Below are 24,821 nucleotides of genomic sequence, written 5' to 3'. Positions count from 1 at the left end.
ACCAACGAATGCTGAACCTGTTGTCGGCCTACACAACCGATGCCCAACGATAGTCTAACTTAGGCATAGCGCGTTGCACGCATCGCCGACGATGTCGTGACGTAGCCTATTAAAAGGCTGATGCACAACGATTCGAATCATAACTGCCGTAGAAATGGAAGTGACAACATCGCGGTCACACCTTGGCGATCTTGCCAGCGTATGCCGACCTAAGAAAAATGTGTCTAAAACGTTGGGGCACGTCAAATACGGTATGAGTAAGTTTGGTATGCGCGAGTAGAACGCTAAAGTACGCTATCATACGTCGTAGTAAGTAGAGTACGTCAAGAAATTTTAAACATGTTCAAAATTTTACGACGTACTCGGCGTATGACACACGTTCCGCATGCGATGGGGATAAGTTGTACACACGATATGCGGACGCTTACACACGTCCACAAAGGCTACTTATAAGCTACTCATAAGTCGAAACACGTCGCGGTAATGTCTTTTTTACGCGAAACTTATTTCTAACTTATGTCTGACGTGCTTTGAACCAATTCTTTACGTAGTCCGAACACACATCGAGGTATGTAGACGTATTCCAATGACGTCTTCCGGTCGACAAAAAAAAAAAAAAAAATGAACGTGTTTCTAGCTTACAACTGCCATATAAAGACGTGTTCCCAGCGGTTTTGGGAATTGGTATATAAAAATGCTGCTCATAAAAGGGGAACCCAACAGTGTTTTCGAGTTCCTTTTTGAGTCGATGTCCATGTCAGCAGTAACAGTATCAGTATTAGTATTAGTATTAGTATTAGTTTGTTCATGTTGGCAGTAGTAGGTGAGTGTGAGTGTGAGGGGGATGGTGTGGGTTATGATGGATCCTCCTTGCGTCCGCGTGTCCACGGGTAGGTTCATAGGCTGCCACTCAACGATTTAAATGGCTGCATCTCCACTATTGAAAGTAGACGCTTGCGCTCAACAATTGGATTTTTTTTACACTCAACGACTTTTAAACGGTACCACTCAGCTAGTTTCATTGTTTACAATGAACGATTTAAATTGCTGTCACTCGCCTTTGTTTTTTGACGCTGGCGCTCGGAAATTTTAAGTTTCTATTGAACGTGCGAAATCGCTCAAACCCCACTATTGAAAGTAGACGCTTGGGCTCAACAATTGGATTTTTTTTACACTCAACGACTTTTAAACGGTACCACTCTGCTATTTTCATTGTTTACAATGATCGATTTAAATTGCTGTCACTCGCCTTTGTTTTTTGACGCTGGGGTTTGGAAATTTGAAGCGTTTCTTCTGAACGTGTTAAAACGCTCAAACTCGACTATTTTAAATAGACGCTGCCGATGGACAATTGGAATCATAGCCAAGCTAGACATCGAAGTGTGAACATCCTCGTCATGCCGAATAAAAGTTTGAAGAATGCTGCAAATAAGTGTCCTGGCCGTGACGTGGACGCTGATGCAAGGACGATCCATTATACCGACGTCTTTCAGCCTATGAGTAACTTAAAAGTAACGTCTGTCGATGTGTGGCAACGATCGCGTAACGTGCCAACAACACGTTAATCATAGGTTAGAAATAAGTTTCAGGTATGCGAAACATTACCTCGGCGTGTCTCAACTTATGATTAACTTACAAGTAGCATGTGTTGACGTCTGTCAACGATCGCAGACCGTGCATACAACTTGTGGCCAGCGTAGCGGAACGTGTGAGTTATTCGCCGGCATACGTCGTGAAATTTCAAGCATGAAAAAATTTGAGGACAACCGAAAAGTACAACGTTTAAAGCCAACGTACAACGACGTATGGCAGTGTTTTTCAGCGTGCTCTCAATGTTATCAAAACTTACCCATAACGTATTCAACGTGTGCCAGCGTTTTAGAAAAAAAATTCAAAAATCGGCATACATTGGCTAAAACGTCAAGGTGTGACCAGGCCTTAAGCTGCAACTTCAGAGTTGCGACAACAAGCCTGTGGTCGGTATTGAGGAAATGAGCACTCCTCAGACCCTGCAGTTCTGGATCATTTTCCATCGATCGTCAATGAGCACATGGTCAATCTCCTTTCCCATATCACCAGTGTTGGAATATCAAGTCCAGCGATAGCCTGTGGGTGCTGAAACCATGAAACAGCCACCCTAATCCATGACTTCTTGCAAAGTCAAGGAACTTGGTGCTATTCTGGTTCACAGTTCCAGACCAATGTGGACCAACACATGTCTCATAACAATCCCTTTCAATTCCAGTTGATGCATTGAAATCCACCAACACGAGAAGAGTATCTCGCCTGGAGCACTGATCAAACACAGACTCGAGCGTGGCATAGAAAGCATCCTTAATGGTGAGATCACTTTCCTCAGTCAGAGCATATAGAGAGACCAGGGAAATGGCACCCAAAGAGTGATGAATTCTTCATCTCATAATAGGCTCGTTGACCGGTGTTGCCTCAATTATCTTTGGAGTCAGCTTAATGGACACAGCTCCAGCAACTCCTTGGGCATGGTAACCATCAGAGTGACCAGACCAATAGTAGGTGTAACCACCCGCCATCATCTTTCCGCAATCTGGTCTCTGAACCTCAGAGAGTGCTGCAATATCGATATCCAAATGTTTGAGCTCAGATGATAACAGAGACAGGTGATCATGCTCTCTTTGGGATAGGACATTCCAGACACCTACCCAAAGGGACCACCTCAGGTTAACCCAAGGAGACCGCCATCTGGTGAATGACACATCAGCACCACTCTGACACACACTACCACAATCTGACCCAGGAAGGTTACCCCGTGGTTTCCCTCCTAACATTAAAGATTGGGGGTCCCAAAGGTTTTTCCTCAATCCCGTCATCTGGTGAGCTGCCCTGCATAGGGCAGCTGCACAGGAAGTACTCCTACTGAATGGGTTTTCAGGTTTTTTTGGCTTTTTGTATGGTTTGCAGAATGAACCATTTTACGGTGGCCAGAGTGCAAATCCTGCCACCAACCTCGAAATAAAAAGTAACCCAACTGCAGTAGGATGTCCGCAGACACAGTTGGGCACTAGATATGGATGGCCATTGGCTCACAAGGAGCTTTTCCACCATTTGCCTCTCCGATCGGTAAATGCTTGTCCGAGAAATGGTTGAGGACGTATTCAAAATCAGGTTTTTTGCAACTAAAATGGCTGTCAGTCGGCCATCTTGGATCTTATCTCAAAAAAATAAAAAGCACGTGCTCATGCAAGGCCTCATTCATTATTTGTATGTCAAGATTGAACAAGATTGGTAAATGCATTTCCGATAAATGGTTGAGGACGCACGCACACATGCTCACACGCACACAAAAGTTGACACCAAATCCATATGCCCCCGTTTCAGACAGTCCAACGGGGCCAAATAGAGCAATATTACTTGATTTGAAAATGTTTATGCCTTTTAAACATTTCTTTAACACAAAAGATATCAATTTTTGTATTCCTGTCACTGATTATAATTATTTTTAGTCCAATCGATAGGAAACTAATTTTTTTGCATTCCATTGTAACATTAACATTATTCCATAGATGAGTCATGAGATTTCCCAGAATCCACTATGCTGTTTCTCCCTGACATGTTGAAAACATAATTAAGCTCAACAAAAGAAATTTCTTCCCAACCCAGAATTTTGTTGATCTTTTCAGATCTCCTTTTAGTTTGGGATAATCCATCATTACCTCCACCACCGAAGGTGGACGGAGGTTATGCTTTCACCCCATGTCTGTCTGTCTCTCTGGAAACAAGATATCTCAAAACATTGTGGACTGATTCAGACGAAATTTGGTGGAGAGATTCGATGTGTGACAAGGACGAAATGATTAGATTTTGGTGAAGATCTGCATCCGGCTCCTAGAATTTTATGAAGTGATTATTTACCATTGAGCGACAGGGCCAAAAACGATATATTGCACGATATCTCAAAAAGTTATGGACGGATTCAGCCGAAATGATTTGGACAGGCTGGGTGTCTGACAAGGACGATTCACTTCGATTTTTATTAAGATCCGAATATGAGCATTTTTTTTTTAATTTTGAAGTGATTCTTGACCCTTGGGACATGGGACCAACAACGATATATAGCATGATATTTCAAAAGGTTGTGGACGAGTTGTAACAAAATGAGTGGGATGAGTTGGTCAGGTGACAAGAAGAATCCAATTCGAATTTGATTCAGGTCCAGATCCAGATTCAGCCTAACAATGAGATACAAACCATAAATTGTTCAGCCTGACGGAGGTATGCACTCTACCGTGTGCCATTCTAGTTTCTGTTTGGATTTCTCCTGATATCATTTCAATTACCTTTGTCTGATCCCTTATTTTAATATATATAAATTTGGTCTTTCATAACGTCTACCTTTGGTACCTTGCGAACAATAACTTCATGATAAATTTGACTACCTTATCTTGCTGGATTTGTGAAACTCTTTTTAATGCATAACAGTCCCTATAGGCCACACATAGGAGGTTCTCACTCTTACACTTCAAATTCATGGTCTCCATTGCAATGCAATACAAAGCTTGCTTACATTCGGATCTGATCATTGCGATTAATTTGCAGCTGCAATGAAAGACCGTCTTGGAATTCTGATCCAGCACCACAATGTCCCTTTGATTCCTTAGGTCCTGGGTCTTCACCGCAAGGCTTGAACTGAATGAGAGAGGTCCTGTTTGCACCACCTGCATAGGCCATAGCATGTGGTTTTTCTCATACTTTTCTCCTGCTTGAAGATGGGGGACTCTAAAGAAAGGGTGAGACTGGTTACATATGAATCGGTGAATACCTTAAGGGCCCAACTCCATTTTGCTTCATGGAGTTGGGCCCTTATGCTATTCACTGATTCATAAGTACCTGCTTGCATCCGCTGTCTATGTGAAGGGCCAAGGTGCACCACAATCAGGATCTCTACAGAGCATGCCACTTGATGTACTCCTGGGTTTCTCACCCTCAATGAGACTGATATACTCCTCTTATTCAGTCAAGGGAATGATGCAGCAACTTCAAAATACGTGGCAAGGGAAAAAGGCATCAGAGGAATCCTAAATGTATCTCAAATGTCTTTTGAGTTTAATGTGTCAGCATTTTGCTCTGAACAGAAAATAAATGTCATAATCTAAGGCTTGATTGCTCTTATTGAGTGTGGAGAGAAAATAAATGTCATAAAAATGACATCACTAGTGCCTGGAGTGCTTTGGGAAGTGATGCCACTCCCTCCAATCTCAGAGGCTGTGTTTTTGGTAAAGTCAAGTCGGTATTGTCTCATGTATTTGTCTGCATGAGTGTACATGATTTATGTTGCAGGTTCTATTTGAGACTTAGAGCCTGTAAAAAAAAAAAAAATGCTTAAGAGATTTGCATCCTGTACTGCGGTAAAATACAATAGCTGTGTATGTGGGTAATCAAGGATTGCTGTGAATCACAACATCATGCATGCCAGAAGGATTTGTAAAGTTATTATGTAGTTTTACAATAAATTGTTTTATTTTTGCAATTCTACAATTCCATGGACTTGTGAATCATGAGGTGCTCTTACCTTAACCCCACCCCTACTTTCCTCTGCCCATCTCCAAAGCTCATATACATCATGTTTTGGAGGACATTTGGGGCCAGAAGGGCCACACGAAGTTGTGCTCACAAGCAATAAATATACCATCAGAGATGGGGAATCCCCTGACATTGAAAAATAATTGAAATCAAATAAGCGGTTTTCCATTTAACATTTTTTTCAAGATGGCCGCCCCAGTCGGCCACCTTGGATATGGACGCGCCCAAAATCAATAGGGTTCTTCCTTTTCAGGTGGTACATGTGTGACCCAAATTTCAAATCGATATGGCGAAAAAACATTTTTTTCAAGATGGCCACACCAGTCGGCCATCTTGGATCCGGCCACGCCCAAAATCAATGGGGTTCTTCCTTTTCAGGGAGTACATGTGTGACCAAAATTTCAAATCGATATGGCGAACAGTTTATGAGTTATCACACACAGCTATAAATGTTGATGCCCAGCCAGCCAGCCGGACGGACCGCCCCAGTCGGCCATCTTGGATCCGGCCACGCCCAAAATCAATAGGGTTCTTCCTTTTCAGGGGGTACATGTGTTACCCAAATTTCAAATCGATATGGCGAACAGTTTATGAGTTATCGCACTCACAGCTATAAATGTTGATGCCGCCCCAGTCGGCCATCTTGGAACCGGCCACGCCCAAAATCAATCGGGTTCTTCCTTTTCAAGTGGTACATGTGTGACCCAAATTTCAAATCGATATGGCGAACAGTTTATGAGCTATCGCACTCACAGCTATAAATGTTGACGCCCAGCCAGCCGGAGAGACGGACGGACGGACGGACAGCCGGATGGACGACCCAGGTGATAACAATATCCCCCTTCCGCCACGCGGCGGGGGATAAAAATCTTCAGTGGAAATTTATTTGATTGGAAAGCAGTCATCGTGTAGTTGAGCATTTGAAAATAAAAGTCGTGGTCCAATTGTTCTATGGTGGTTGAAACTTATTCACCAAAATTTTCAAACAAATAAGGGTAGATGAAGTAGGAATAAGCAGAAACATGGTTGGTATATGCATCCAGCAAAGTTAACACAGAATTTATAACGCTATAAAATATAGTTCACAACAACAACAACAAAAAAAAAACTTGCTGCTTGTGCCCTCCACCATTAGCGAGACCAAGGAATACTCGACAAGCCACGACATCACATGATTATTGTGTGGCCATTGGCAACTCAAGGGTGGGTCAGTACGATATTTGTTTCTTCCCGTCCACTGCCAAACTCTGGAACTCTTTACCTTCTCACGTCTTCCCAAACACTAATGACCTTCTCCTTTTCAAAAAGCTGATTTTTTACTTTCTCAAAAACTCTTAGACTATTCTCTCGTTTCTTGCTGTTCTATCAATGCAGTTCTTTTATTCAGGCCTGGCCTCGATGAGGACTATTTGGTCCATGACTGGAGTCTTCAACATTAAAAAAATAAATAATGAGCAGTCATAATGAATAAAATATATTTTGGGGGGTTGAGTGGAGAATACAATACGTTTTCATAACAGTTCCTGTGTCTTGCAATATCTACATTCAGCTCAGAGACCTTTTTGAAAGTTTGTTAAATGTTTATTACTGGAAAAATAAGGCCGTAGCCCATCGGAGGACAAGCTCTGAAGCAACTCACCAGGCGAAACCAAGGATTAAAGTAGTTCGTCTTTGTTGTGAAACAAATAAGTCTTGAATTTTCCCCAACTCCACCTGAATAATAGATGAGGTGATTTATGGCATACGTGGTATAAATATTACTGAAAACAAGTATGAAACAAAAAAAATGAATACATAATTCCACATCCAAAGATTCGCATATCAATGGTCAATAAAATGTTGTGACGAAAATTGCCATTTTTCTTGTAAATCATCAATTTGAACATACAGGGTGTTGAAAAAGTCATTGTGCAACTTTAAACTTTAATATGTAGTTGCTCATTCAAGCACAACACTGGCAGTCCACGTTGGTGGCACAAGAGAACAAAAACAAGAAGAACTAGAAGGGCACTCTTCGTTGTCACAATGTTGCCAGATATGCCTCCACCTACATTATTGCATAATTGAACACATTTGTACCAAGTTTGATTTAAATCTCTGAACCAAGGTTAAAATTATTAAATAATTCTGGCTGCCAGACCCTGCGTCCGATCAGGTTGAAATTTAAGCCATATATTCCCCATCACTACTCAATCATAATTCTAAAGTTTCCCGTCGATTGATGAAGCGGTTCACGATAATTTTTTTTGAGATTGCTGTTGAACCCAATATGGCTGCCAGACCATGTGACCTATTAATTATTCATGAACACCCTGATGTCCCCAAGGTTTAGGGAACATGTGGGTGAAGTTCCCATCGATCTGTCAAGCTGTTCTGGAGAAGAAGTTATTCTTTAAAAAAAGCAAGGTTTATCCTTTAAAAAATCAGAGCTGCCAAACCACATGACCTATGACATCATAGTAAATAAGGTTTTGGTCCACATTGATAGGCAATCATACCTGTCAAGTTTTGCTTCAATCTGTTTCGGAGAAGATTAAATATGTTGGTATATATATATATATATATATATATATATATATATATATATATATATATATATATATATATATATATATATATATATATATATATAGATATATATATATATATATATATATATTTTTTTTTTTTTACGAGCAAATACCACCTGTTGCTTCACTGATGGTAATACTAAAGGGGGAGGGAGAAAAAGAGGGGGAATAGGGAGAAAGGGGTGGGGAGAGAGGAGGGAGGGGGAGCGAGGAGGGGTGCGAGAAGGGAAGACAGTGTGAGGTGAGAAGAAGGGAAGGCAGTCGTGCGGTCTCACATTAATTACGATTCATACCATCTCATCAAAATGATTCTGCATAGAATAACAGTGAAGATGGAAACAAAATAATCTCTGAATTTTTTTTTTTTGAATGTCCACGATTCCCAGTCGAGCACCTCACGATAGTTCTGAAAATATAGACACAGATCTGGCAGACACTATGGATAGGCAGTCCCTCTGGGGGATAAGGTGCAAGGTCTTGCAGTGAATGCATGAAATCATGCAGTTCAATGAAGCTGGTTAATTTTGTTTCGTTCTGAAATTTTTTGTTCACTTAATATACTTCTCCAAACAGGAGAAAAAGCTAAGTTTAATGCTTTGGAAATTTCACATTTTGTTGCTTATGTATGGAGGAGGGAACATAGCCTTGCTTTCTTAAAGTAAATAGGTATTTCGGCTTGGTTATAAGACTCATTATTTCTTTAAAATATCATATTTCCTAACAGATTTCGACAATTATTTAGTCCGGACAATATCCGATCCTCAAAACTGAAATAATATGTCGATGAAATACTTTAATTAGTCCGTGAGAGTAGATCATGGAAAATCGCATCACATCATATGCATGAAATCACTCCAAGCTCCTTATGTGAAAACTAAAGTACTGACAAAAGCGATGTATACAATGATTCATAGCTATAATGAACAGGATTTCAATATGAGTGAGGAAAGTGAAAAATAAACAACTATCGTTAAGAAATCATTACGGCCTGTTCCAAGTCAAGGCATGTTTGAGCAGGCCAAAAAACATGGTGGCTTCAGACCCCAGCGTACCCAGGAATGCCTGAAGACCCAAAGAGAGAGGTGGCCGAGGATCGCTTGATGAAGGTTCAATCATCAAATAATGCCATTAGTCCGGTAGATAAGTGAAATATTTGGGGGAATTGTGCCTTTGATGATACAAGCATGAACTTTGGCACACGCCATCACAGAATTTTCCTGTGGACAAAATGATGGCCATTTTCCAAAATGGCCACTACCGTTTGTTATTTTACCAGTTTCTCAGGTTCTAGACCAGCTAGTATATTGATTCTGGGGGCTAATCATACATTTTTAAGGATGAGGAATGCAGTGGTACTATTTATAACATGCTAGCAACTACCAAACTACATATATCTCACATTCAGGGAATTAAATAATAGTAAAACCATCAAATATTAGCGGAGTTATGCACATTTTCCGGAATTTCAGAATCAACCCATGAGTTGTGTGCCGACCTCATAATTATGTTTATGTGTATTCATTTACTTTGCATGCATGGTGTTGGCTTAATGGTTAAGGTAGTGGGCTTGGGATCCTAGGGTCCTGAGTTCAAATCCCGCTCAGAAGTTGAATTAACACCAGGTGGGGTTGACTCTGCCTGTCATCCTTCCGAGGTCGGCAAAATGGGTGCCAGCATGCTGATATACTGTGTCGGAGTGGCGACCCGTCCAGGATTGTTCCCAATAGCCAAGGAGACTGCTTCGCGGCACCAACGCTCTGCACAGAGTATGGTCCTAATGGATGGATTTATTTTGCTGCATATTCACACAGAACATCGTAATATGGTCACAATGATAATCTATGTTGTTAGTACAGCATTTGTGTACTTGTGTACACCTAGTAACAATGCCAAATCTGCATGTATATCTGCATGCTTTCAGTTGACCTGGACTGTGACTGTAGTGGCAGCCAACATATTATCTTGGAGATTTCAGCTTATGGTAGAGTGGTGGTGGTATAACTAGTACATACTGTTCTCATATTATAACTAGTAGATACTGTTCAAAAGTAGCATAGTGCATAGGGACAATGGCCAAACTATACAAGGTGGTGGACCCTGATGAGCCGAGCTCATCAGGTAAACAGTGCCCGACCACAGACTGGAACAAATGTGTTCTGCGTCAGGAAGACACAGATGAGATTCTGACATGTCCATATAATTCAGCACATGGCACAGATGGGGCAGGATACAGGACCATAGCTGAGCATCTTGTAGCATTCCACAAGATCAGTTGCCTGCCAAGAACACTAAAACTGTCACAACTGGATGAGGGTCAAGGCATCGAGGCAGCATTCCGGATTCACAAAGCCAAATGGCATGACTCCTGCAGACTGCAGTACAACAAAACAAAACTTCAGAGGGCTGAAAAGAGGAATACACACCACGATGATGACCCAGAAACCCACAAGTTCACCCGTCAGAGCATTGAACGTGAAACTCATTCAACAGAGACATGCTTCTTCTGTGGCAAATCTGCAGCAAGAGATGCTTTGCGTAATGCATCAACATTCGAACTTGACATTCGTGTGAGGCAGTGTGCCCTCAAACTACAGGACAAACACCTCCTATCCAAACTCAGTGTTGGAGATCTCATTGCCCAAGAGGCTAAGTACCATGCTCAGTATCTTGCCTCTCTGTACAATAAAGCGAGGGACACAAAGGCACAAGAATGTAATGTAGACAATGTTAACCATGGAAGTGCATTTGCTGGACTTGTCTACTATATTGAAGAGGTGCGCATGGACAATATGGTTGCACCAGTGTTCAAGCTAACAGACTTGGTGAATCTGTATAGTACCAAGCTGGAACAACTGGGGACACACGTGATGGGGTGTGTACACTCCACTAAACTCAAGAACAGAAAACTGGGTTACTTCCCAGACATGGACGCTCACAAGCAAGGTCGTGATGTGGTGCTCGTGTGCAATGAGGATGTTGGTGCTGCATTAGGGAAAGCATGTGAGCACGATGCTGACAATGATGCAGTTCATCTAGCCATAGCTTTGACCATCTAGCATTTGATGGCGTCACTAGAGCCTTCTGTGCCTTGGCTGCCATCCCAGACACCATAGACAACTGGTTGGAGTCTCTGGAGCAATTCGTGGTATTGCTCTATGACCGCACTAGCAGCCTGGAATCAGTCAATCAGGCATGCAATCAGATGTTCACCCAGAAAGGTAGAGACATTGAAGGACTCCCTCCAACACAAGCAGCACTGATTCAGCACACAAAGAGGGTTGCCTACCAAGCTGATTACTGCTGGGGACAGATGATGGTTGCAGTCCTGGAACTCCCATCCCCAGGTGACTAGGGGTGGAAGAAGAAGGACACAGGTGGATGGGAAGTTCACTGGACCACACTGCCAGAAGTGACCCAGGCCTGTCGAGAACTCATACACTGTGGATGCAAAAATGGGTGCAGAGGACAATGCAAATGTGTCAAGGCAGCACTTCAGTGCACTGCCCTTTGCCACTGTGCTGGACTGTGTTCTCGAAACTAACATTACATTTCATTGAAAACCTTTAATATTACCATGGAAGGTCTGACCTGTTTAATAATGGAAGGACTGTCGTAGACTTTCCCTCACCACTAACATGTCAAACAACAAAGGGACCATGCACTATTGATTTGTAAGATACAGCATAATCTCATGAACTGTGTACTCATATAAATAAACTACCAAAAATGATAAAGGAAACATTGCGAAGACTGCATTGTACTCTCATGAATATGTCAGTTTCAAAACATGCACATGTATAACTCCAATATTAAATGCGTTTATAATTTTACTATTATTTGTTTCCCTGAAAGCTAGAGATATGTAGTTCGGTAGTTGTTAGAGTAGGTATAGCATGTTGTAAATAGTACCACTGCATTCCTCATCCTAGAAAATGTACGATTAGCCACCAGAATCAATATCCTAGGTAGTCTAGAACCTGAGCTACTGGTAAAATAACAACCAGTGTTGGCCATTTCGGACAATGGCCGCCATTTTGGTCACAGTACAATTCTGCGATGGCCCGAAAGCGAAATATCTTCCTCAGGGCATGCTCTAACAGTGTGCCAAAGCTCATGCTTGTATCATCAAAGGCACAATCCATTCCCATATCTGCCAGACTACGTTAATTGTCTTCAAAAGGGGTGTTGTAATTAACCACATGATTTGGTATCACCACATCTCACAGCACTTTCAGTGCCAGACATCAGATTAATCAGGCATCAGATTGATCAGATATAGATCAGACATCATATTGATCGGTTTTGGTGGCACCCCACGAAGACCAAGAATTCTCCAGAGAGCATGCTGATTTACTGAACCAAACGCTTGGCAGAGATCAACAAAGGCTGAAAGCATCCCCGGCCAATACTCTTGTCTGCATTCAGTGAGGACTCGAAGGGCAAGGATCTGGTCAACCGTTGACCTCTTTAGTGAGAAGCCTGATTGCACTTGGTTCAGGTGCTCAAGCAGATGGTGGTGAACCCCAACAATAATTATCTGAGCAAATACAATGCCTGGCACTGAGAGCAGCATCAACCTCGATAGTTGTTGCAGTCCTGGTGATCACCCTTACATTTCCAGAGAGGGACAACAAGACCCCTCAACCAGTCAGGTGGGATGATGCCTGTGTTCCGTGCAGAGCACAGAACTGCATGCAACAACATGACTACAGCATTTCCACCAGCCTTCAGAAGTTCGGCATGGATGCCACAGATCCCAGGAGCTTTACCCCATTTCAACCAGTTAACTGTTGCCTGTGTTTCCAGAAATGAAGGTGGATCACAGTTGATTGGAGGGGAAGCAAAAGGGATAGTCATATCCCTGATATCCAACTCAACAGCTGGTGGATCAGCCTGCAACAGCTACTCAAAGTTGTTGGCCCAGAGGGCTCTCACTTCAGACTCCTCTGTCAAGAGCGCACCACACTCCGCTCTAACTGTAGTACACCAAGGGACAGGCTTGGAGGAATACAATACGTGAATTCCCCTGTAAGCAGCGCAAGAATCACTTGACCACAGGTGATGTGCTACCCCCTAACAGATTCTTCACACATAGGCCTGATTGTCCACCCAAAGCGCACATGCAGTTTTACACCTCAACTCCCAGAAGAGCTCAGCTCTGCCATTAAGCCTGGTCCTGCAACTCTGGTCAATTGTATCCAGTGTCCCTTGAGAGACAAAATTCTTCTTCGCCCGACAGTGTCCCTTTTTCGAAGAAGAGTTCCAAGTCATCCAACGGCAACATTAAGGATGGTGGTCTTGAAGGCACTCCACAACTCTTCAGGATTCCCCAATGCACGCACACTCCCCAAATCACACTCAGCGTGTTCGCATACTCCTCGGATAACCTCTCATCCTTGAGCATGCCAACATTCAGCTTTGGCTGGGATGGTACCATTTCACGAGATTTTCGCTGCAACTTCTGAGTTGCCACCACAAGGCTGTGGTCAGTATGGAGGAACTGAGCACTCCGGTAGACCCTGCAGTTCTGGATCATCCTCCAGCGACCATCAACGAGCACATGGTCAACCTCCTTTGCCACATCACCAGCATTGCAATACCACGTCCAGCGATGAGCCCGTGAGTTCTGAACCCATGAACCAACCACGTTCAGTCAAAGACTTCTTGCAAAGTCATGGAACTTATTGCTATTCTGGTTCACAGTTCCAGAACAATTGGGACCAATACATGTCTCATAACCATCCCTATCAGTTGCAGTCGATGCATTGAAATTCTCCAAGACTAGAAGAATATCTCAACTGGGCACTGATTAACCGCAGACTTGAGCATGCCATAGAATGTGTCCTTCACATTGAAATCAATCACCTCAGTCAGAGCATATACATGAAATATTTCGGAAAAAGACCCGGGAAAAGACACCAAAGGAGTGATGAATCCTGTCTCATAATACACTCATTGACCGGTGTAACCTCAATTATCATTGGAGACAGCTTATTGGACACAGCTACATCAACTCCTTTGGTATGGTAACCATAAGAACGACCAGACCAATTGTAGGTGTAGCCACCGCCATGTATATTGCCACTATCTGGTCTCCGAACCTCAGAGAGTGCTGCAATACTGATATTCACACACATGAGCTCAGATGATAACAGAGACAGGTGATCATCCTCTCTTCGCGACAGAACATTCCAGGCACCTACCCGAAGCGACCACCTCAGGTCAACACAAGGAGACCTCCATCTGGTGGATAACACCTCAGCACCACCTCGACACACACTACCGCAATCTGACCCGGGAAGATTATCCCATGGTTTTCCTCCAACCATCAAAGAGTGGGGGTCCCGAAGGCTTTGCTCCAATCCTGTCATCCGGTGAGTGGCACAGGAGGTACTCCCATGGAGTGGGTTTTCAATTTCCTTTGCGTTTTTTTGTGTGTTGAGGAATGAAGGGTTTTACGGTGGCCGGCGTGCAAATCCTCCCACCAACCTCCTCAAAAAAAGTAACCCAACTGCAGTAGGACATCTGCAGACACAGTTGGCTACTAGATATGAATGGACGTTGGCTCACAAGGAGGTCCTCCACTATTTGACAGGTTTTGTATTTAATCCTGCTTGGTGTCCATATCATACACCATCCTCACCAGGAAACCTGTGGCGGAGACGGTTCAGTCGCTGACAACTCGACCATCAAACAGGTTAATTCAGGTTTACATTGCATCTGAAGCATGTCAGAGATCTAATCTGGCCTAACCTGACAATTTCTAAAATCCTTGATTTTATATAGTCAGCAAGTGACATATTATTTCCCTTGCCAGAGGAGAGGGTATTGCATTTCGTCCGTTTGTTTGTTGCTTGCAAAATCGAAGATTTTTCAAGTATAATGGTCAGTCAATTTTGTGATTCTGTTCGTCTGTCTGTTTGTGTCTGTCTGTCTGTCTGTCTGTCTGATTATCGCCTACAGGTCACAATTTTAAACCGATCTTTAGAATACTTCACCACATTGGAAGAGAGTTTGCCTATTGTTTTTGAGGTCAAAAGGTCGACATAGGCCAAAGGTCAACTAAAATCCTCAATTTTCATCCGATTGACTTGAATTATGAAAAGGATTTATATTTCATGTCACTGAATTCAACCAGCCAATTATTTTTGAGGTGAACATCGACCAAAATGTCAACATAGGCCAAAGGTCAACAAGTAAGGTGGTATTTCTAAAATCCTTAATTTGCAACCCCTTGATTTGAAATTTTAAGATGATTTGCATATGATTTCACTGAATTCAATGAACAAGTATTTTTGGAGATCAACATAGGCAAAACGGTCAACACAGGCCATAAAGTAGATGGGCCAAATTTCTAAAAGTCAAGATTCACCTGAGCTTTAAATAAGATTGTCAATTTTAATCTCAATGAAGTGGACAATTTAATGTATCTATGGCAACATTTGGAGAGGGGGTGGATTTTTCAAGAATCGTGCTCTGTACGACGTCTTTTTCTTGTTTGTTTGTTACTTGTGAAAATCGAAGATTTTTCAAGTCTATTGGTTGGTCTTGTGCATTATTCTGTCCGTCTGTCTGTCTGTCTGTTTACATGCTAATCGCCTGCAGGTCACAATTTTAAATCGATCTTCACAAAACTTCACCACATAGTAGAATTTGTCATAATCAAGAAGCCTTTTGTTTTTGAGGTCATAGGCCAAACGTCAACTCTGTTTACTTTATAAAACCCTTAATTTTCATCCAATTGACGAAAATTTGAACAGGATTTGCATATCAGGTCAATGAAATGAACAACCAATTAATTTTGAGGTCATCATAAGCCAAAAAGTCAACATCCGCCTAAGGTCAACAACTTAGGTGCAATTTCAAAAATTCTGAATTTTCATCCAATTGACTTGAAACGTGAAGAGGATTAGCATATTTGGTCATTGCATTCAACCACCATCTTTTTTTTTAAGTCAACTTTGCCTTATAGATTTCGCAATTGTCGTGCTATGTACGACATCTTTCTTGTTTGTTTGTTAGTTTGTCTGCAGAGAACGTGAGTACGGTTTTTCTCTGCAACCGGTTGTCGGAGTGACACAAAATTTTCACCATCGGAGCAGCGACTTGTGTAGAATGTTTTAATGATTATGACATCATAAATCACGTGGTGTGGCAACCATGTTGGAAAAAAAAGAAAATCTTTGGGCCTCTGTATATCCGACACTGCACCATGAAAAAATTGAAACTTGGTACATGGCAAGTACTTGGGAATAAGAATGACTTTTGTATGATGTCATTGGTGCCTTCATTATGACATCATAAATACATGCGTAGAATGCTACATCTGATCAGTATGAAAAGTTTTGTGATTCATCTTGGGATAAATTGATCAATGGAAAAAAAATGATATCATCGCTCACGTGGTCTGGCAGCCATACAGTATATATATATATACATATATATATACATATATATATATATATACATACATATATATATATATATACATATATATATATATATATATATATATATATATATATATATATATATATATATATATATATATATATATATATATATATATATATATAACCTATGCCAAATCATTATGCGGACAACAAAACGAATTTCCATACCGGATCGGTCGAGGCCCGGGTTACCAATGACCGCCACCGGTACCGGTGGTCAGCAGGGTACCAGTGGAAATTGTTCTACTGCTGGGCGAAGGAGGAGAAGGAGACGGGGAAGGCGAGTCCGGAGGCAGTGGGAGAGGGGGAAGGGTAGAAGTGTGGAGGTGAGAGTTGGAACTCTGAATGTTGGGACGATGACTGGCAAAGGGCGAGAGTTGGCTGATATGATGGAGAGAAGAAAGGTGGACATACTGTGTGTACAAGAGACCAAGTGGATGGGGAGTAAGGCGAGGAGCATTGGAGGTGGTTTCAAACTGTTCTACCATGGTGTGGATGGGAGGAGAAATGGTGTCGGGATATGAGTGTATTAGAGGGACAGCGCAGGTAGGACGGTTTGGAGACAAAGTGAGAGAGGCGAGATGGAGATGGTTTGGACATGTGCACAGGAGGGAAACGGAGTATATCGGGAGAAGGATGTTGAAGATGGAGCCGCCAGGCAGGAGGAGAAGAGGAAGGCCAAAGAAGAGGTTCATGGATGCGGTGAGGGCGGACATGCGGGTGGTTGGAGTGTCAATGGAAGATGTGGAGGATAGAGCAAAATGGAGACAGTTGGTCCGCTGTGGCGACCCCTAACGGGAGCAAGCCGAAAGAGGAAGAAGAAGATATATATATATATATATATATATATATATATATATATATATATATATATATATATATAAATATATATTAAACCTTCAAAAATCTTCTTGTCTGAAACGGTTGAACAGATCAAGGCAAAACTTTACAGCTCGGAAGACTTGTCCATGAGGAACACAATGTTCCTACCTATGACGTCATAGGTTACACGGTTTGGCAGCCATATCGGATTTACCCAAAAACCTTTAAAAACCTTCTTCTTCAGAATGGCTGAACAGATTGAGAGGAAACTTCAAAAACGTTCCCCAATCATTGGGGATACCAGGGTGTTCACGAATAATTGATACGTCACATGTTCTGGCAGCTATATTGGATTAAATGAAAATCTTGTAAAAAATTCCTTCTTTTGAACCGTTTTCATCGATCGACATGCAACTTAAAAATTATGATCTAGTAGTGATGGGAAATACACGTTTTAGATTTCAGCCTGATTGGCCGCATGGTCTGGCAGCAAGAATTATTGAATTTTTTGAATCTGGGTTCTTTTTGATGTTTTTTTTTGAATAAGGCTCACTTGGCTGTGCCAGATGGGTTTGAGGGTGGAGGATTAGCAGCAGAAACTCCGAAGCCTATCCAGGTGAAGTTCCTCCTGATGACTCCATCTTTGCTTTTTGCTTGTTCGGGTTCCTTCTGATGACTCCGATGCAGTACTGGGCCTACAGTATTTGGTCCTCCATTTGATTTGAATCGAATTTTTTCCCTCCCATTCTGAATTCAATTGAATAATAATAAACGTCATGGGTCAGGGTAATATAATAATAATAATAATAATAATAAACGTCATGTCCGATTAAAGCCAGATGTCTTTGTACCTGGTCATCAATGGCAGTAGTTGTAAAGTGGGACTTCCATTTAATTCTATTATTAATTACGTACCACACCAGTAATCAAACACCACACAAAATACATAACACAAAACTACACAAACACCACACAAAACAAGTCCTGGTGAGGGTCTGAAATCTGATTGCTCTTCCTCTTGTTTTATTTTTATTTTTTAATAAGGCTTCCTTTGCTGCACCTGCATGGATTTGAGGGTGCAGGAGAAGCAGTTGAAACTCGAATCCTATCCAGGTTCCTCCTGATGATTTCATCTTTGTTTTTTACTTGTCTTGTACTTCACCAATTCATTAGACTTTTTCCCAGCAGATACACTAACTGCCGGAGGATGAAATATACATTGGAAGATGCGTTTGCACATCTGCTCACCATGGCTCTAGGCCATTGCTTGAATCTTCCACCAAATTGGAGACTGGTTCATATGAGGATAAGGGAAGAACATTGGGAGAGATCATTTTAAGGGATGCACCACTGACAGTTGAGCAGAAGGAGAGAGTTGAGAAATAAGAGAGTCACGGCAGTACAATCAAAGCAGAGTCGGGAGAATTCTGAAGCAAGATGTCAAATATTTGGGTCTTGAGGATTAGAGAAAAAGCATTTGGGAGGAGAGAAGTCATATCCAACTTTTGGAGTTGACTCATCTACCAACAGCAGAGCATTGTTTGACATTTTTTGGTTGAGACTCATTTCAAACATTTCTGAATTGGACCCAAAGAAAGCGTTGTAGTCTTGGTTAAGTGATATTTCTATCTCCTTTCATGAGTTTTGACAGTTTCCATTTCTCTTGATAAAATGGTTACATCATTTTACATGCTGCTGACACCCTCATGGCTTTCCTGTCAGTAACTACAAGATTATACGTCACTCACTCGTGCCTTATTTGCCTCGCCCATAGCTATGGCTGATAACACTCATATTTCTTTTGACATGCTCTTCACAGCTATTGCTGCATTTGTCTTCTAGTTTTGATCATCCTCCCAATAGGCCTGATTCCCCATATTCGTTTTCTTTTTTTTCTTTAAAAAAAAAAAAAATCTTGCCACCTAATTATATTTTATCCCTTACCCTTGTTCTTTAGCTTCACCTGCAGGCTCCTTCACAACATGGACTGACGACAATTCTTACATGACCCCCAACCCCTCTCCCACCCTCCTTTATACATATAGCCCAGACATTTGAAGTGTTGTTCCATGGCCGATCTGCCGACAGCTGACCTTGGCTGAAGTAAATGAGATGTGGCTGAAAAGATAACATGAAAACTATTTTACTGACCAATTTGAAGAACAAATGCAAAAAGCGCATCAAAGTTAAAGGGCACTTAACTAAAAAGTTGGCTTGGACTATTGTAAGTACTATATAATTTCTATAATATTTTTAATAGTTGTAATATTGGTGATGTGTTGTGCCCTTGTACCTGCTCGGTTCTGGCCATGAAAGTACCCACTGGGAGTGTTGTTCCATTGAAGCGGGCAATGCGTTGAAATATGGCAAGAGTATTATCAGGTCGACCACGGAATAGATAATAGCGGGCACTCTCAGGAAGCCACTGAGGGGTAAAGGAACATGTAGCAAAGTCAAAAAGCAGTTCAGTGACTACATGGAACAAATTATTGCTTGGATTTATTAAGAATCTTGGCATTTTCCAACATATCAAAATGTTATTAGAACACAAATTAAAATAATGTATTCTCATGCAATCTATGTTGAACATATTCGTAAAAATAACAACAGAAAGATCTCTCACAAGTCAACAACTCTTAAGGGGAAGAATGTAAGCTCAGTATTTCAAGCATCTGTTTTGACACAAGAGTAAAATTATCATGTTGGTTCTGGTCACACTAACAAAATAATGAGATAACTTGATTATCAAGAAATTAAATAATTAAATCATGTTATTGATTGGTTCTGGACCCTCAGCCAAAATTAATGAAATAATTCACCAATAGCCCCTTTAAATCCCAGTTTCTGAGACATAACACATAGGATACACTTCTCAAGAATTACCAGTTTTTAAGGCATTTTGTCATTTTTAGTTTATCTGGAATTGAAATTCCAAATAAGGTGTTGCCATCTAGCACCGTCCATCTGTCTCCTATTTCGACTTCTCCGACCAAACCGCTGGGCCAATCCGGCTGAAATTTGGCAGCAACGTTCCTCTCCTGACTGTTAACAGAGATTCCAAAGCTTATTCTGGTCAGGTGACTTTAAGTAGGTCAAAATGGCTGACAGTAAATTTCTTCGAAAATATTTTTCTCCAGACCCACCAGTGTCAGAATGGAAACAAATTTTGGTTACAACATGAGGACAGGGTCCTGATGTTAAATTGTGGAGGCCATTCCAATCATGTAACCAGAAGTGTGTCAAAATGGCAGTCACGCAAATTCCTTCCAGAATCTTCTTTTCCAGACCCACAAGTCAGAATGCTACAAAATGTGTGTTACAACATTAGGCCATGGTAGGGATGTTAAATTGCAGAAGTCATGCCGATCATGTGACCAGAAGTATGTCAAAATGGCCGACAGTAAATGTTTGGGAAAATCACGTAAATTCCTTCAAAAACCTTCCTCTTCAGACCCATCAACCAGTCAGAATGCTACGAAATTTGGGATGCAACATTAGGCCAGGGTCATGATGTTAATTTGTGGAGGTCATGCTGATCAAGTGACTGGAAGTGTGTCAAAATGGCAGACTTAGTAAATGTTTGGGAAAAAATCGAATAAATTCCTTCAAAAACCTTCCTTTCCAGACCCACCAACCAATCAGAATGCTTCCAAATTTGGGTTGCAACATATGCCTTGGACCCAGAGGTCCTATTTTTATTTTTTACAATTTCCACAGGATGAATGAAAAAGTATCATCATTCTCTTCTTCAGGGCACATTGTCCAGTTTCACAATCTGATTATTATCCCACAAAATTAATAATTTCCAGAATTATCAACAGAAAAGCACAATCAGATTGAAGACCCTCAGCAGGACTTGTTTTGTGCAGTGTATTGTGTGTGCTGCTGTGTTATGTAATGAATAAGATATGGAATTAATATGTTCCAATAAATAGTCAATACATTCAAAAAGGCAATTGGTATGTAATTAATAGATGTACTCACATTCCAATTGAACATATTTAATAGTACGTAATTAAGAGATATACTTGTGTTTCAATGGTACATAATCAATCAACAAACTGACATTTCAAAAGCACATAATTAGTAGACATACTCATATTTAATTGGCATGGAATTACGAGAAGTGATCACATTTCAAGACTGCGTAATTAATAGACATATTCACTGTATAATGGTACGTAATTAATGGACGTACTCATATTTCAAGAGTACAATACGTAATTAATAGACATACATTCTAATCTTGTTTTCATATCCAGGGAAAGGCTGCAGGGTAGCATCACTGACCGAGGGAGCGGCTGAGACCATGATGCCACGTCCTTTGTAGGTTTGGGCAGGAATTGGGAATTTTGGCCGTGGTGCCACTCACCTACTCATCGTGAAGGACACTGTGGGATCTTTAACATCTACCTACTAATGCCGGCAGACGGGAAGTCCATTTACTATCCATCCCGAGGGACAGCAAGCATAGTGATGAATCACCCAACCTGTGAAACACAGGGTTGAGAGTTTATATCTGGGTCGGGATTCAAATCCAGGCTAGACAGCTTGGAGGAGAGTGTGTGTACCTCGAGGCCATCCTCTCAGCCACCACATTCCAATAATATGCAACTAAGAAACATACTCACATTTCAATAGCACCGAATTAGCAGATGTATTGTCGCGTCTATGGGGTCATGGGGGAACTCCAAAGGAAGGGCTGTCCCTGGTTCCTCTCCGGACTCACCGGGAATCATAGGCCATCACACACGAATAACTTCATGTCGCAGCGGGTCGCAAATTGGCCATCAGGTCAGGTCAGTTATGGGAGCATGTGCCGGAGCAGCGTGTTGCTGCATCCACATTCCGCCGGTACTCCAGGGGCCTCCGTCTGGCCATCCCCCAGGCAGATTCTTGGCCCATCCTCATCTCCTTGAGATGCTGATCAAGCTGCTGCAACCATGAGGCACGTGGTCGGCCCATTGGCCTCTCCACTCACAAGGGTCCCTCGCTGAGAGAATCTGGTGAGCAGGATCAGCATCAGGAAAATGAGACACATGTCCAGGCAACCGCAATTGATGCTCACGGACAATGCAGGTAGCAAATCTCGAATGAGTCTCTTTCAGCAACCGCTCATTGGACACAAAATCTGACCAAGGAGAGCCAAGGATTCTTTGAAGAGACTGGTTTCCAAAGGAATTAAGTCTCCATCTCAGATCCCTGGTCAGAGTCTAAATCTCACATCTGTAGAGCAAGACTGGAAGCACCAAGGACCTGAAGACTCGGACTTTCATCCTCTCACACAGGTACCGGTAGCACCACACCCCATGATGCAGTGAGTCCATGACTCCCAAGACCCGACCAAGACATCTGCTGACCTCTGGCTCACAGCCAGCATAGACATGAATATCACTGCCAACAGAAGTGAATCTCTCTGTGACCTCAACATCCTCACCACAAACAGGGAAAGACAGGACAGCAGCATTCAATGTCATTGAAAGCCTGGATCTTACTTTTTGACCCAGGCAACCCAAAATCCCAGTGGCTCCAGATCCTCATTCAGCACCTTGAGAGACCCCAAAAGGATATCTCGAGTCTCTGCAAAGACGACAGCATCATCTGCAAAATCAAGGTCAGAGATCTTGACATTCTGAAACGATGCAGTGCAGCTTTATCTCTCCAACATACTCCTCAGAATCAAGTCCAAACAAGTGCTGAAAAGTATGAGGGCCCGTACACACCACTGACAAACCCCAGTAACTGGGAATAAGTCAGAGATGGTATCACCACATTTCACAGCACTCTCAGGACCAGAGTATAGTTCAGACAACAGATTGATCAGTTTTGGTGGCACCCCTCTGAGGACCGAAAGGGCAAGGATATGGTCAATCGTTGACCTCTTTGGTGTAAAGCTGGACTGCTCTGGATGCAAGTGCTCAAGCAGATGGTGGTGAAAACCTATGTAGAATTATCCGAGCAAAGACCTTGCCGGGCACTGAGAGCAGCGTCACCCCTCGGCAGTTGTGGCAGTCTTGGCGATCACCCTTCCCTTTCCAGGGAGGGACAAGGCCCCTCTTTCAGTCAGTTGGGATGCTACCTGTGTTGCAGGCAGAGCAGAGAACTGCATGCAATGACATGAATACAGCATTTCCAACAGCCTTTAAAAGTTCAGAATGGATGCCAAACATCCCAGGAGCAATACCACATTTCAAGTGGTTCACCGCAGTCTGTTTTTCCACAAACAAAGGTGGACCACAGTTGATTGGAGGGTCAGCAAAAGGGATGGTAACACCCCTGACATCCAACTCGAGAGCTGGTGGATCAGCCTGGTGCAGCAGATCAAAGTAACCGGCCCACTGGGCCTTCACTTCGGACTCCTCTGTCAAGAGGCTACGAACCTCTGCTCTAAATGCAGTACACCGAGGGATGGGTTTGTGCGAATTCCCCTATAAGCAGGACGAAAATCACTTGACCACAAGTGATGCTCGACCCTATCCAGGATTCCTCGCACATTGGGCTCTTTGTCCACTCTTAACGCGCGCGCACGCACGCACGCACGCACACACACACACACACAGTTTTATGCCTCAGCTCTGCCATTCAGCCTGGCCCTGTGAATCTGGCTTATGGCATCCAGTGTCCCTTGTGAGACAAAATTCTTCTTCACCCCACGGTGAGTTCCAAGACATCCACCAGCAACAGTGTTCTTGAAGGACATTCATATATATACATATACATACACAGACATATATGCATACATACGTGTATATATGTATATATACATACATACATGAAGAGAGATATATATATATATATATATATATATATACACATATACATATATATATATATATATATATATATACACATATACATATACATATATATATATATATATATATATATATATATATATATATACATATATACATATATATATATATATATATATATATACACATATATATATATATACACATATATACACATATATATATATACACATATATACATATATATACACACATATATACATATATATACACATATATACATATATATACATATATATATACACATATATACATATATATACACACATATATACATATATATACATATATATATATATATATATATATATATATATATATATATATATATATATATATATATATACATATCGTTGCAGATTCTCGCCCGTTCGGCGTGTGGACGACTACCTTAGCCCAATTGCGGCCGCACGCGCCCACCGAACAAGCAATCCAGTCGTAGGTTCCGGATCAACGCCGAAACCCAGCTACGGGTGTTGTTAACCACACCATAAACCAGCCAACTCTTCTGTCCACGTGCTTCAGGGTCAATTACTGAATTGTCGATATACCTAACTATTCGCGCAGACAGAAATGCAGGGAGTTTATACCTCAACGGGACCTGC

The 24,821-nt window shown here is 41.8% G+C and overlaps 1 protein-coding gene across 13 annotated transcripts in view; it reads right to left on the bottom strand.

Annotated features, from left to right (window-relative positions):
• Positions 1-24,821, bottom strand: part of LOC147028865 (synaptic vesicle 2-related protein-like) — a 360,308-nt gene that overhangs the window by 282,028 nt on the left and 53,459 nt on the right. For all 13 annotated transcript variants that reach the window (XR_015057745.1, XR_015057743.1, XR_015057747.1 and 10 more), the window contains 2 exons: positions 19,695-19,826; positions 7,196-7,269 (listed from right to left, as the gene is read on the bottom strand). Coding sequence is in view for 9 of the 13 variants with exons in the window: in XM_085879631.1 (XP_085735757.1) it covers positions 7,196-7,269; positions 19,695-19,826 (206 nt within the window). In the remaining 4 variants the exon portion in view is untranslated. The remainder of the gene's footprint in view (positions 1-7,195; positions 7,270-19,694; positions 19,827-24,821) is intronic.

This window comes from Eptatretus burgeri, chromosome 4, assembly GCF_056783735.1.
Source record: "Eptatretus burgeri isolate ZD-2024b chromosome 4, Ebu_testis_v1, whole genome shotgun sequence".
In the NCBI taxonomy this organism is placed as follows: Eukaryota; Metazoa; Chordata; class Myxini; order Myxiniformes; family Myxinidae; genus Eptatretus; species Eptatretus burgeri.
The sequence above is the reverse complement of the archived record's forward strand: the minus strand, read 5'-3'. Positions and strand labels throughout refer to the sequence as shown.